Consider the following 14,048-nt stretch of genomic DNA (forward strand, 5'->3'; position numbering starts at 1 on the left):
TTCATAACCATGGGGTGAATAAACAATAAGAAGATCCGATTCACCATTTCCTTTCAAGTAGACCCGATCGCGAGTTTGGCGACATTCAGAGCCCACCCAAGCCAATAGGACCGAAGCACGAAATGGGTAAGCCCAGGCAAGTCATTTCATTCTTGGGCCCGAGCCCACGTACATTCACTTTTTGGGCCAAACCACTTTATGGTTTTGGTCAAACCGTGGGCCTTGTGTCTGGGCCGCCCGCTCGTTCGTCAGCTCTGTTGTTGTTTCGTCTCTTGCATCTCTCTTTTTGTTTAGATTATCCGGACAACGGAATTATTCTTCCATCCCCACTTCCTTTCAATACCTTCCAACCCCAATTAGGGCCACATTGCTTGTCTTGTCCAAATTGTAAATCTCTTGCGTAAGAAACTACCCAAAACTCGATCCACAAAGAAAAAAAACAACTTCAAAATACGAAAATTCAAAGGATATCCACCGGATGCACTATCGATATAAGAAACGACCTGCATATTCACCGTCGGATGATTAACACGCGTAACAACTCGATTGCAAAAATAAGCTTAGAAAAAAACAAACATCACTTATCCAACGGTAAATATTCCACGGTGGTGATGGCGGACCTAATAGGAGTCAAAAATCAAACGTATGTGGCAAGAAATTGCAGCGAAGTCCAGGTGGCATTTTGCAATTTAGCCCTTCTGCTTATCGCAAATTGAGAGACCAGGGGCATAATCGCCCACAAAAGCCAAATCTTCCTCGCCTTTGCCCTAATTGGCAACGGCAAGACGCAACACCGCGTCCCGCTCAAACGTCTCCTTTCCAGCCTCTCGAGCTCCAAGCTCAACCTCCACGCTCTCTTCAATCTCTCCTCGATTTCTCTCTCCTAGCGCTAGGGTTTCGGTTCGTTCTCGCTCTCTCTCGCTCGCTGTCGCTTCCCGCTTCTTCCTCCTCCCACCCTCCCTCCCTGCGTCGTCGGATCCGTTCGCGATTCGCGAGCCTCGGCTCTGCTCGGGGTTTCCGAGATGGGAGTGCCCGCGTTCTACCGATGGCTGGCCGAGAAGTACCCGATGGTCGTGGTCGACGTCGTCGAGGAGGAGGCCGTCGTCATCGACGGGGTCTCGATCCCCGTCGACACCAGCAAGCCCAATCCCAACGCCGTCGAGTTCGACAACCTCTACCTCGACATGAATGGGATTATCCATCCCTGCTTCCATCCCGAAGACAGGGTACGTTGTTTTCTAACGATTCCTTTTCCTTCCGCCGTCGTTTCCTCGGTGAATTGTCGATTTTTCGGTGCCTATGTGTTGTTCTCGATGCCTCGGCCTCTCGACCAGTCTTGTATATAGCCGGGAGTCTGCGCAATTGGTCGAGCAGATGGGACGGGTTTGGTATCATCAGTACCGGGGTGTTAGGAGGGAAGAGAATTGAAAGGACAGAAGTTGTTGTCCCCGTCTCGACTTTTAGAAGGTTATGCTTATCTAGAAGTTGAAGTCTCTGTCTTTTTGGAAATTCTACAATGACGACTGAAACTGTGCCGGGCATCCTGAAGATCAATGGGTTTGGCAACCTAATAGCACAAAGCGGCTGGATATTCGTCTGTGATATTTATTTGATCACGAATCCAGCTCAACTTACTCTCATCTATATACCCAGCATACTCTTACGGCATGAATAATAAACACTAAACTAACTATTCTCTAGGTTAAGTAGAATTTTATGCATATCTGAAGTTTGCACGATCCAAACTCAGATTGGAATTAATATAGAAAGAGCCATGCCGAAAATTGCGAATGCGTCGTATCCTTATTGGCTAGTGCAATTGCTTATAATCTAGAGTTAGAACTAGACTGAGGTTATTTTTACTTCTTAGTGAGGGCAACTTGGCTTGTTTTCCTGGTACCATTAAGAAATTCAAAGTAACTTATCGAGTTATTGATTTATACTGTGTAATTCGTGGGGGATCAAGTCTGCATTTTTGTTTGATTTTCATCTCATTCAAGCAAAGATTATGACTTTGTTTTTTTTCCTGTTGCAGCCAGCTCCAACGACGTTCAATGAGGTGTTTCAGTGCATGTTTGACTATATCGACAGACTTTTTGTGATGGTGCGACCGCGAAAATTGTTATATATGGCTATAGGTAAGTATAGACCGTTAATTTTTCTGTCCGCGTGCTATGTCAAAATCATAATTGTGATAAACTGTATGTGAATGACAAATAGATGGTGTCGCACCAAGAGCAAAAATGAATCAGCAGCGGTCGAGGCGTTTTAGAGCAGCTAAAGATGCAGCAGATGCGGTATGTGTTTACTTTTATGCTAACACTCCCCACAATTCATAGTAGTCCCCTTTTGTATCTTGAGATGATTTATGGCATGCTCTGAATGGAATTAATTAAAAATGAAAATTAACCTGATTAATTCTTATAATAGTTTGCTTTTGTTACACTTATCCAAGTCCTTTACTTCTTCGGATGCTAGTGCAGATATTGGCACATGATGCATCGGTTCCTTTCATTTGCATGTTTATTTGTTTCTTTGTTGTATTTATGCAGTTATCATGATGCATTACAAGTTTAACATTTCAGTATGCATTTTGTAAATGATTGTATATAGATCTCCTGGTTTTCTCAGATAGTTCTTTCTATGCCGTGTATAGCATGGGTGAGCCAGCAATCCCATGTGGCATATATTTGTGGTTTGTACTTAACTTTCAGCTAGTGATCTTTGTGATTTTTCTCCTGTAGGCAGCTGAAGAAGAGCGGCTAAGGCAGGAATTTGAAAGCGAAGGCCGGAAACTACCTCCCAAGAACGAATCTCAAGTTTTCGATTCAAATGTCATCACTCCTGGAACTGAATTCATGGCTGTTTTGTCAGTGGCACTGCAGTATTATGTCCATCTTAGGCTAAATAATGACCCTGGATGGAGATCTATTAAGGTACCTTTTATATGTAGGCCATCTTTTCTTGCGTAAGGAGTCAAGGTATGCCCTGTATGTGTTGATGCTGTACTGACTTAATGCCAAAATATACAGTTGAGTGATTTTATGACCGACTATTCCAGGGATTCTGTTGTTCAAGAAATGATTCACATAAGACACAGATACTTTTATTTTTACTTTTAGTGGAGTACAATCGAAGGGGTGATATTATGTCGGTAGTAAATGTTGTAGCTTTTGCTTATTGATTCATTTTTTGAAGGTTATCCTTTCTGATGCAAATGTTCCTGGTGAAGGGGAACACAAGATCATGTCATATATTCGTCTCCAAAGAAATCTTCCTGGATATGATCCAAATACACGGCATTGCCTGTATGGTTTGGTATATCTCTTCCTTCAACAGGATCTTCATCCCTGCAGGATGTTCCTGCTGATTATAGACCTCTGTTTGACTAATTTATACTCTGCATTTGATTGCTTAATGCAGGACGCTGATTTAATTATGTTAGCTTTGGCCACACATGAAATTCATTTTTCGATTCTTCGAGAGGTTTGTGAACAAATTTTGCCTAACATTATCTTTTGAAACATGCCTCGTCTACTTTGAAGAAAAAATTATCTTTGGAAAAATAAATAAAATTGGATGGAGGAACATCTTCGGAGGTTGAATTCATCTTCCTGTAGAAGTTCTTTTGCTTAGTGTTGATGATTTTCCAGGTATTTGCACACTCACACACACATACCTGAGAGATATGTACACTATATGCGAGCCTATTTGTTCTAAGAGGTCATTCAGATATGGTTATATCAGACTCAGACTTTTCTGAAACCACAAAGCAAGAGGTTGTATCGCGAGTGACTAATCGCATTGTCCTTGCATTTCAGATTGTTTTCACTCCTGGTCAACAGGACAAGTGCTTCTTGTGTGGCCAAATGGGTCATTTGGCAGCAGATTGTGAGGGAAAGGCAAAGAAGAAGTCAGGAGAATTTGATGAAAAAGGTGATGATGCAGGCATTGTTAAAAAGCCGTACCAGGTTAGTTGTAAACGTATTCTTTGATTATATGTGATTGAGTAGAGGATAAGTTTTGATGACCAGAGCTATCAACATATTCTGAACCTTCATTATTTTTTTTTTGGTATACAGTTTTTGAACATTTGGACTCTCAGGGAGTATTTGGAGTATGAGTTCAGGATTCCAAATATTCCTTTTGAAATAGATTTTGAGCGCATAGTGGATGACTTCATCTTCATGTGCTTCTTCGTTGGCAATGATTTTTTACCTCACATGCCAACCTTGGAAATTCGCGAGGTACGCAAAAGTTCTCTTTCAGGCAAGAATCTGGACAAAGAGATAAGCTGCTACAAAACTTTGCATGTCAGATTTTTGAAAGATGACGTACTTTAATAGAGCCAAGAGTGCTGGATTTTCCATATGCATTTTAAGGTTCCTTGCAGCGCTATATGCTTCAGAATTGGTTGATGTTTTAAGGTCAAATAACAAGCATGTTGGTGTGCTCTTTGGATCTTTGGGTTACATTTGAGATGAAAGCTGGATTGTTAAAACATCTTATGCCTCATTACTGGTTTTGAGATTCTATATAGAACTTAGACCTCTATAGCCTATGTTGAGGTAATGTAATTGCAAGGCAAGGTAGGAGTAACTGTACTTGTGCGCCCTTTACCATGTGTAAACTACATCCTTGTAGGTTGACATTTAGCGTTTAATGTTTTTGGCTTTTGGCTTTTGGTTGAAGATACAGGCTGTTTATCCCCCTGATGATTGTTTGAATTTTTCTATTCAGCCTCTCATCTATTCTCTATTGAACACTTGGTGTATTTGGATGCTTGAAGTAATGCTTAGTATTGATTTTGTGTGAACATGCATTTCCTTTCACCTATACTTGATAATTGAATTAAAAGCCAACTGCAATGTTTTAAAAATGGGAGATTAGTGATTTGTTAACAATATAGCTTATATTGGAATTGTGTATCACTTTTAGAAAGGTCGCTCTTATCTAACAATTCTTCTGATTCATAGTTTGTCGGACTGTTGTGCTCGCTGAGACAATTTTTTTGGGCGAGCTGTAAGGACTTTTATGGTAAAAATAATGGCACAAACTTCTTCTGTTCCTTGTTTCAGGGTGCGATCAACTTGCTGATGGCAGTCTATAAGAAGGAATTTAGAGCATTGGGTGGATATTTGACTGATGGAAGCAAGGTATTCAGTTGAATTTTTTTTAGTGGTTGATTTTTTTATAGTCACTTGCTTACCATTTTACCCTGCTGTTGTTTCTGTTTGTCAGCCGAATCTGAGCAGGGTTGAGCATTTCATTCAGGCTGTAGGGTCATTTGAAGATAAAATTTTTCAGAAAAGAGCGAGATTGCATCAGGTTTGTATATCTATTTCTTGCATCCACATGTAGTCTAGTCCAGACGATGCTTTATTTTCTTTCCAGCCACTTCCCTTTGTCCAAAAATTCAAAGAAAATTCACAGTATCATTCTCATTATTTTTATCTTTTCAAATGCACAGCTTTTACCTGGTCCTGTTTAACTTTTTGCCAAACATAGCTATTAGGAGACGCTGGTAGATGCTTTTTTAAGTAGAGGACAGGAATGCCATAATCAGAGGAAGGGCAATCTTTCATTTAGTCATTCTCAGCTGTTTCTTAGCGGCTTTGTAGTTCATAGTCGTCCTGCTACATGTCAAATGAATTATGTACGCCAGATGCTGTCTGTATCCTTTCATTGAATTGAACCCTTGCTTTCCTCCTCTATGACCTTTTTCCCAGCGGCAATCAGAAAGAATAAAGCGTGATAAGGCTCAAAGGAGAAGAGGCGATGATGCAGCACCTCAAGCTGAACCTGAGACTTTGGTTCCAGTTTCTCGATTTCGGGGCTCCCGTCTTGCTTCAGGTCCTTCACCCTCTCCCTATGAGCAACAAGGATCTGCTCACAGTTCAGAAATTACATTTCATGCCAAAAAGGTGCAGCAAAGTGAAAAAGGAACCGAGTCTTGGAGCCAAGTTGACACTAGAAACAAAAGGAAGTGGACTTCGGATGATGATACAACATCTTTACAGGCACATAAGGTTGCACGTTTGTCTTCAGGGGCAACAATAGGTGCAGTCATTGTTGAAGCAGAAAATAGTCTTGAAATAGAGGTAGCTTTCTTCTTTTCAAGAAGCACTCTAATGTTAATTAGTACTAACCACTTCTTTTTTTTTTTTATAAAAAAAAGCAGTTTAAAAATTTCAGTTTCCATAAATGGCTCTCGCTAAATTGTTTGGGCACACCTGTCTTATGTGCTGGCCTGGGTGTAGTCAAGACATTTTTGTCATATTTTTGTCTCACAACCTTATTTCTCTTTCAGGTGCATGAGAATAAGGAAGATTTGAAGGCAAAGCTTAAGGAATTACTTCGTGAGAAGTCTGATGTTTTTAATTCTGCAAACCCGGAAGAAGACAAGGTGCCTATATACTTGTTGACATCATACTATGCTGTTAGTGTCCTAGTAAACCATGTATACAGCCAAAATGTGTAGCGGAAGCCGTTTGGTTTATGAGGCATTTGATTGTAATAAAACTTCTCTAGATATGAATCCCTATCAAAAAGCTTTTCTAGATTGAAGTCTGCTCAAAGCAGAAGTGGCAAATTAAGAATCCTAAAATGACTCCGTTGGTTCTGTGTAGTCAACATACGACTAGCAAACTTGGATAGATGCATTGGAGCTTGATATGTCCTATATACATCTTCTTTTACGCATAAAGGTTTTGCTTGACGCATGTTTATGATGGCAATCAAAATATCTAAATTATCGTCGATGTTGTGATTTCAATTTACTATAGAAACTTGGACATGGATTAGAAGCCAGATACAATATTTTCTTAATGTGTTCTGCTTTTTTCAATGTACTTTTTTTTTTCCTGTTGTTTCTTACAGTTGTTTTTCTTGATCATCAGATCAAATTGGGAACACCTGGGTGGAAAGAAAGGTATTATGAAGAAAAATTTTCTGCAAAGACTCCAGAAGAACTTGAAGCAATCAGGAGAGATGTTGTGAGTAAATGAGTATTGTAGTGGTTTTCTGTTCAGTATACTTTGTATTTGACTGTTAGTGTTCATTTTTACTCTTTTGTATTGTCTGATTAGGTTTTGAAGTATACAGAAGGCTTATGTTGGGTAATGCATTATTATTACGAGGGAGTTTGTTCTTGGCAGTGGTAAGTTTCATCCTTAAAATACGATATTCGTTATTCTTTTATTGCTTCAATAGCTTTTTAGTGGCTTGTGGTTGTTTTTATTTTTACCCCTTTAGTGTCGCTCTTGTGTGTGATTTTTTTTGGTCAAATAAGCTTATACACCGGTTAGTATGCATCAACTGTATAATTGGCTGAGGAAATCAGATGATTTTATTTCATATAATAAAGTCTTTGATTATTAAATCACGGCAAGTGATTTTGAAAGATCTTATCACTTGATATATTGAGAAACTGTTCTTGAATAGTCATGTTAAAGTCACCTCATTTGATGTTTGTCTTATCAGGGATTGGCTACGTTTCCTTTTTGACTACTTTGATTTTGTCAAAACATTCACATGCTATGGTATATGTCATTTGTTTTTGAGGGCTCACTGCTATAGAGTAGAGTCATGTAATAGATAGCTTTGGTATTTTGAAGTTAAAATAATAATCAGGACTTCTTTGAGGGCCTCTCTACGAGCTGTTGTAATGTCTATGAGAGGGAAAATCTTTTTTGGAAAATTACTGGTCAAATCAATTTAGCAGAAAAGATTACAGGACTGTTGTGAAATTTGTTTCTATGAATGGTTTAAATATTATATGGACAGCTAATCGATGTCTGAATGATTATTTGTTCCTTTGGTGATTCTTTATTTTAGGTTCTATCCATATCATTATGCGCCCTTTGCTTCTGATTTAAAGGAGCTTGGTCAGCTGGATATAAACTTTGAGCTTGGTTCTCCTTTCAAACCTTTCAATCAGCTACTCGGTGTTTTCCCAGCTGCAAGGTATGGCAGTACTTATTTATTCATCTTTTTATTTGTAAAATGAATATTCAGCTGCACTTATTGGGAATACAATTGTTGCAGTTCCCATGCCCTTCCAGAGCAGTACAGGAAGTTGATGACTGATCCAAATTCACCCATCAGCGATTTCTATCCTACCGGTAGTTGTTCTTATGCTCATGTAGGAAAACATTAGACTATGTTTTAGATTTGGCTTGGTGTATTTATCTGCTATAGCTTGTGCTTTATGCTACAGATTTTGAAGTTGATATGAATGGAAAACGCTACTCTTGGCAGGTTCTCCCCTTTTCCATTGCAATTTCTACCCAAAAGTAAACTCTTTAAATTTCATCGATGATTGTTAAGTCAAGCGAGCAGATTTTGATCATTTAACTTCGTGTTGCTCTGAAGGGTATTGCCAAATTGCCTTTTATAGAAGAAGTTCGACTTCTTGCAGAGGTTGAGAAAATTGAACATACTTTAACGGTATGTAACGCGATTAAAAATTGTTCAAGTATTATATCTCTAGTTAATTCTGGGCTGATCAACTGCTGAGAGATGACGAGCTACCAATATTTTGCAGGATGAGGAAGCACGGAGAAATAGTGTGATGTTTGACATGCTTTTTGTTTCATCATCTCATCCTCTGTCAGTGTGCATATACTCTTTGGACAACCGCTGTAAACAGTTGATGGACAAAGACCGGGCTGAAATCAAGGAGCAACTTAAACCTGAGTTGAGGTTTGTGTTATCAATTTAACTCATGAAATTGCCAGGCCACTTGATTGCGAGTATGCTTAGATTTTGCTGGTGATGAATTCCACTTGTTAAGAGTTGAGGGTAAGGACATATACAGAGTGGATGCCTTATCTTGGGAGGGGGTGTTAGCGGGTTTTATTTACATGTGGCAAAGTGCTGAAGAACAATTCTGGATATTCATCACAAAAGAATGTTTCTAGCCTCCCTCCATCTCTGATTATAGGGTTGCCACCAACTTTTTCTCATCTCATCTTTCTTATTTATTTAAGTTGCTTTTTAGATCATGGAATATTTAGAGTAGTCTAGGGATAATGTCAGTGATGCATTGATTGTAACGGGTTAGATGCTTAAACCTCTATATTGGGGTCTAAAATCCAAATTCTCTCTCTGTTCTTGTGCATTTGTTGTGTACTAGAGTATTATTTCTAATAAAATGCATTTTTATTTGTCACAAAAGTAATCTTTCTTCATCCTAGTTCATTTTCTTCAGAAATGTTAGTATTTCAGACTTCCATGACTTTGGGCAGTTGCACAAGTATACCTTGTTATAATTAGCCTGAACATGTAGCGTGATGACATCAAATCACGTTGGAAGACAAATTTGAGGATGTAGATCTGTCTCAGCAAAGAATCTTGCTTGTGCCTATTAGTTGCAAGATAACAATCTACAATGACTTCAATGTGCTGACCGTATAGAGTTCACGGACTTCCGAAATGATTAGCAAGTATAAGTACCTTGATGGGGAAAAAAAGAAACTACCAATGACTTAACAGTTTTCATTGCTAAGGTTTGTTTAAGGTTGTTATTTCTTTTCCAAATGTTGCTGTTCTTGCAATTTGATTTGTATTTGACGTAAAATATTTAAAACCTTTCCACTTACCCAAATAAGGACATTTAGTATTACATTAATTTTTAGAGTATTTTAGAAAATATAAACAATTTTTTTCCATTTTGAATTTTTTGAAGGGACAGTGAAGAGTAGGATAAAGTACTTTAGTGTAGGCAACGGCCCTAAATAAGTGGAAAAGGAAGATGGTAGAATGATACTTGGGTAAACATTTGTGTAGCAATGTTCCACAGCCGTGGGTAAACAGTGTTCTAGTCATGTCCAGTACTTTTTTTTTGTCGTAATTGAATGAAATAATACTGTCCACTGTCAACTTCAATGGTAAATATTATACCTGTGTGATGATTGCCTGGAATTTTATACTGGTAAGAAGATTGTCTGATTCTAAGGTGTCAAGCAATTAATCTGGGTCGTTGATATTAGTTCTGCCTGTTCTTGGATTCTATTGAATTTTTGGATGACTGTTAGTCATGTGCTTGGATGATCTTTCTCATTTTATAAATTGTAAGATTTGTCTTTATTCATTAATCTGATTTTTTTAGAGCTACATGCAGTGGTGGGATGAACGGCTACATTTCACCTTGCGCTGGAGATCCATGTCCTCCTTTTTTCAGATCTCCTGTGGCCGGCATGGAAGATATCATGAACAATGAAGTCTTGTAAGCTATAGAGAACTTAGTACAATCTGAGGTGAACCTTACCTAGGCATAGATGAGCAAATTATTAATTTTGTCGTGTATCTTGCTATTTCAGATGCGTCATATTCAGACTCCCAGATGCCCACAAACATATAACAAGACCACCTGCCGGCGTTGTGTTTCCCAAGAAGGTACAGTCACAGAGTTTCAGCTTGTGAAAGTCGACGAGATCTTGGCAATGATCAAAAGACTTGCTTAATTTCAATCCTTTATAAGTACATTCTTGGTGATTGTACGTCATATTTTGGGGATGTTACATTGACAACTGTTGACTTTTATGCTCTTTTGGAAGCTGCTTGCACAGGCAGGCATACAGTGTATATGCGCAAAGAATATTTGGTCAAGTAGTGAGAAGTGAGAAGGCAGTTGAAGCTATTGACAATTTTGTCTTTTGGTCACAGTATCTTATAGGAGAGATATGTAGTCGAATTTAGTAACCAGTCATGACAGTGCTTAGTGTTGTTTTTTTTCAACAAATGGTGCTATTGTGATGCAAAATTACTTAATGTAAAAATGCTTAGGATTATGCAACAGTCAGGGTAGCTTGCTTGCTTCAGGTTTGTCATTCAGTGTTATGATTGAATTCTCGATTCAGTTCATACTCTTTCTTGCTGCTTTGGTGTAGCAAGTTTCTGTGGAAGCACTGAAGGGAACACTTTACATTTTTGTGCAAATTGACTAAATGATCATGGACATATTTTTGTCAACAAGTTCATAACCCGAACTGACATTAATCTACCTGCTGGTAATGCAATTTTAGTTCTGATCTAGTTTTGCCTTCCTTTCAGATTGTGCAATTAGAGGATGTCAAACCTGCACCCGCTCTGTGGCACGAGGATTCTGGAAGGAAGCCATGGGAGAATGGAAGGTATTTAGTGATTTCTGATGCATTTCGTACGAACAAGCTATTGAGCTTTTATTTTTTGGTGCCATTAACTTTGTTGGACTTCTTTGACCGTCTGTGGTGCACCACATAATAGTACTTCTAGATTAGCAGCCAGAAAAGGAAAGATACTTGTCGTAGTGTAATACTAATACCTTGTAATGATTATTCTCTTGACTTTGGCAGCAACTCAAACGCGGCTTACCATAGGCAAAATCCCCCTGGCACAATCTCGGGGCGTCAGCTAGGAGACGCAGCACATCGGCTTGTTGTCAACAGTTTACAGTCTAAAGCAGTGGATACTAATGGTTATGCCAATTATGGGCATGCTCCACCTCCACGTTACCCTGTGGGCCCACCTTCATGGCACCAAGAACAGTATGTAGTGGCTCCGCCTTGGAGCGCACTACCTCCCCAGGGCTTCCATCAGCACCCAAATGTGATAAGTTCAAGAGATTCCCGTGATTATGCTCACGGTCGACCCTACTCTCAACCCACAGCTCATCCTCGGGGTCATGAAAGAAACAGCTTGTCAGCATCTCCGGGCAATGGGTCCCATTCCAGGCATGGAAACTATCCACGTGGACAGTATAATGGTCCATCCAGGTACCCCTCTGGACCCATTCAGCGGCCTCCCAATGTAAGTGGTTCTTATCAATATCAAGAGCCCTATAATAGTCACCACAGTTCCTATGTACAAGGAGGTCCTGCTCAAGCCCAACGGCATGGAGGCTGGACTCCTCGAGGAAATTATAACCATCCCAGAGGCTATATGGGCCCGCAACAATCAAGCAACCCTTACTCCGCGCTAGACAGAAGAGGTGATCGGCAGCCCCCTCCGCCAGGATATGGCCGTCGGTAGAAACTTTTCCTGTGAATTGTGATGTTAGCTTTATTGCTTTAGGTGAGAGAATGTTGTACAATAGTCTGTTTTTAAGTGTTTAATAGCTGTATCAATTTTTTCTTCTGCCGTACCAGTGGGTTTAGGTACGGGTGCTTTTCTGCCCGATCAAGAGAGAACATTTTTATTTTTCTGTGGCAGCTGCCATTATGCCAATAAAAATCAAGCATTCAATGGCATTTGGTAGCCTTGATTCATGTTTTTCTTCACGTCTTCGCGCTGCATTCTCTCAAGTTGCAATATTCCTGGAATAATGATGAGGAGGTTTTTTAGTGAAAGTGAGGTTGTAGTTTGGATTTTTCATGGTCTGAGCGAACGGACAATGAACAAGGAGTTTACGAGGATGGCGCACCGAGTTCTAATGATTTGGGGAAGTTGATCTTCAACTCCAATTAATAGGAGTATCAAGTACCTGGATTTTGCCCCTGCGTGAGCTTTACATGTTAGGGCTGAAGTTATTCCTATGGGTAGACAGCATCTTCTCCCTCTACTGACAGTTTTATTTGTTTGGTTGAAACTATTTTATTCGTGCTGTTCTTTTATCGTGCTTAGCTTTTGGCCCTGGATTGGTGGTCGTGTATCATAACTAGATCTATACTTTCCAGTCTGCGGGTGCTTATGCACATCTTGTGATGGTCAGCTGGTTGGATTCTGTATTTGAAGCATGATCTCCCTGTTTGTTTCTTTATTTTCCCTCTGCTCAAATGGTGTTTCAATTAAGACTATGTGGTTATAAAATTTACGACTAAAAGTTTCCTTCATGTGGCACGGGTGCATCTGCAGGGTGTGTATGGATGGTTGAGGTCAATGGTACGAGGCTCCGTTTACAAATGGGCCAGTTTTATGCAGGATGCACTGAAATTTCTTCTATCGTTAGAAATGGGCGTTTGGAGCTCTTTTCAAGCATCGAATTTGACCCTTGCTCGGGGTGGTAGTGTCCGGTTTCATGCACAGGCTTATAAATTATAATGACCTGAATACACAGATTCGTGTCCTTGAGATGACACACGAATACGCTGGTCATTGTTTCTGAGCATGATTAAACAGGTCAGCGAGAACTAAATCTCTTTCTGAAGTTTCTTGAAGTGAATCTCTCTGTAATGGTCCAGTCTCTCGACCTCAGACTGTTATACAGACAGCCGCTTCTACCGCGTAATTACTCCTTCATATATACAGAAGTTTGGTTGTCCGGATAATTCAAGAATATTTTGGAATAAAACTCAGATTTCATGTTGGGAGACATCACTACTGGAATCAGATGCACACCAGCCCCATCACTTTCCAGAACAACAGGATTCAACCAACTTGAGCTGGACATGAAGTCTGCATTTAGGACAAAGGTGGGCTAGTACCATCACTTTGTCAAAATCTTAATGCTGCATCCCCTCGCGGAATTTTCACTGCTCTATTCATCAAGCGTAAGATTCACCAATAAGCTCGTGACTCCACAATTCCTCGAGCATTTTAGCTCGTGAAGAAGGAAACAAAACGACCCACAAGTAGTGACCCTCTTGCATATATTTTTCCTCACAAGCAAAGATATGATACAAAGTCCACCGCTAGCTAGCCAATCTCTCTCTCTCTCTCTCTCTCTCTCTCTCTCTCTCTCTCTCTCTCTCTCTGTGGCAGTGAACATGTGAGACAAGACAACTAAGCCTTTTCAACACTCTTGGTTAAGAGGTAATTGCCATCATCCAGGGATTTCACAATGCTATTATTCTAAGTGGTCATTCTTTAACCGGGCGATTGAATGGTCATCAACCTGACACTTGTATATTAAGCAAATAAAAAGAATAGAAGCTAGGAAACATGTTGATGAGCTTGAAGAGGTCATACAAATTGCAGAGATAAAAGAAAAGGTCATTGCCTCACTAGACACCAGCAAGAACATCTCGTCCAAAAGAAGCCACATGGGTGATCGATCCCATTCTTCAGGAGCGTGTCGTGTGCTATTGGTTCACCCCCAAAGTTCAACTCCTTTGGAAGATGTGTGCATT

General features: G+C 39.8%; 1 protein-coding gene across 4 annotated transcripts; it reads left to right on the forward strand.

Moving 5' to 3' along the window:
- Positions 1-760: 760 nt before the first annotated feature.
- On the forward strand, positions 761-12,541 carry LOC115669838 (5'-3' exoribonuclease 3). 4 transcript variants are annotated; one of them, XM_030590984.2, is made up of 23 exons: positions 761-1,226; positions 2,036-2,138; positions 2,221-2,297; positions 2,745-2,936; positions 3,199-3,318; positions 3,424-3,486; positions 3,822-3,971; positions 4,083-4,247; positions 5,079-5,156; positions 5,242-5,328; positions 5,730-6,101; positions 6,311-6,406; positions 6,900-6,995; positions 7,089-7,159; positions 7,837-7,965; positions 8,047-8,123; positions 8,219-8,259; positions 8,374-8,448; positions 8,546-8,703; positions 10,112-10,228; positions 10,323-10,398; positions 11,056-11,135; positions 11,337-12,541. In XM_030590984.2, exons 1-23 carry the CDS (start codon positions 1,023-1,025, stop codon positions 12,010-12,012), a joined length of 3,303 nt encoding a protein of 1,100 aa, XP_030446844.1. In that variant the 5' UTR covers positions 761-1,022; the 3' UTR covers positions 12,013-12,541. The 4 variants fall into 4 exon arrangements, with proteins under 4 accessions (XP_030446844.1, XP_030446845.1, XP_056177177.1 ...); XM_030590985.2 differs by having other exon boundaries at positions 762-1,226; positions 10,124-10,228; XM_056321202.1 differs by lacking the exons at positions 761-1,226; positions 2,221-2,297.
- The last annotated feature ends 1,507 nt before the right edge of the window (positions 12,542-14,048 follow it).

This window comes from Syzygium oleosum, unplaced genomic scaffold, assembly GCF_021117445.2.
Source record: "Syzygium oleosum isolate NSW1041296 unplaced genomic scaffold, Sole_v2.1 Sole_v2.22, whole genome shotgun sequence".
NCBI classification, from domain to species: domain Eukaryota; kingdom Viridiplantae; phylum Streptophyta; class Magnoliopsida; order Myrtales; family Myrtaceae; genus Syzygium; species Syzygium oleosum.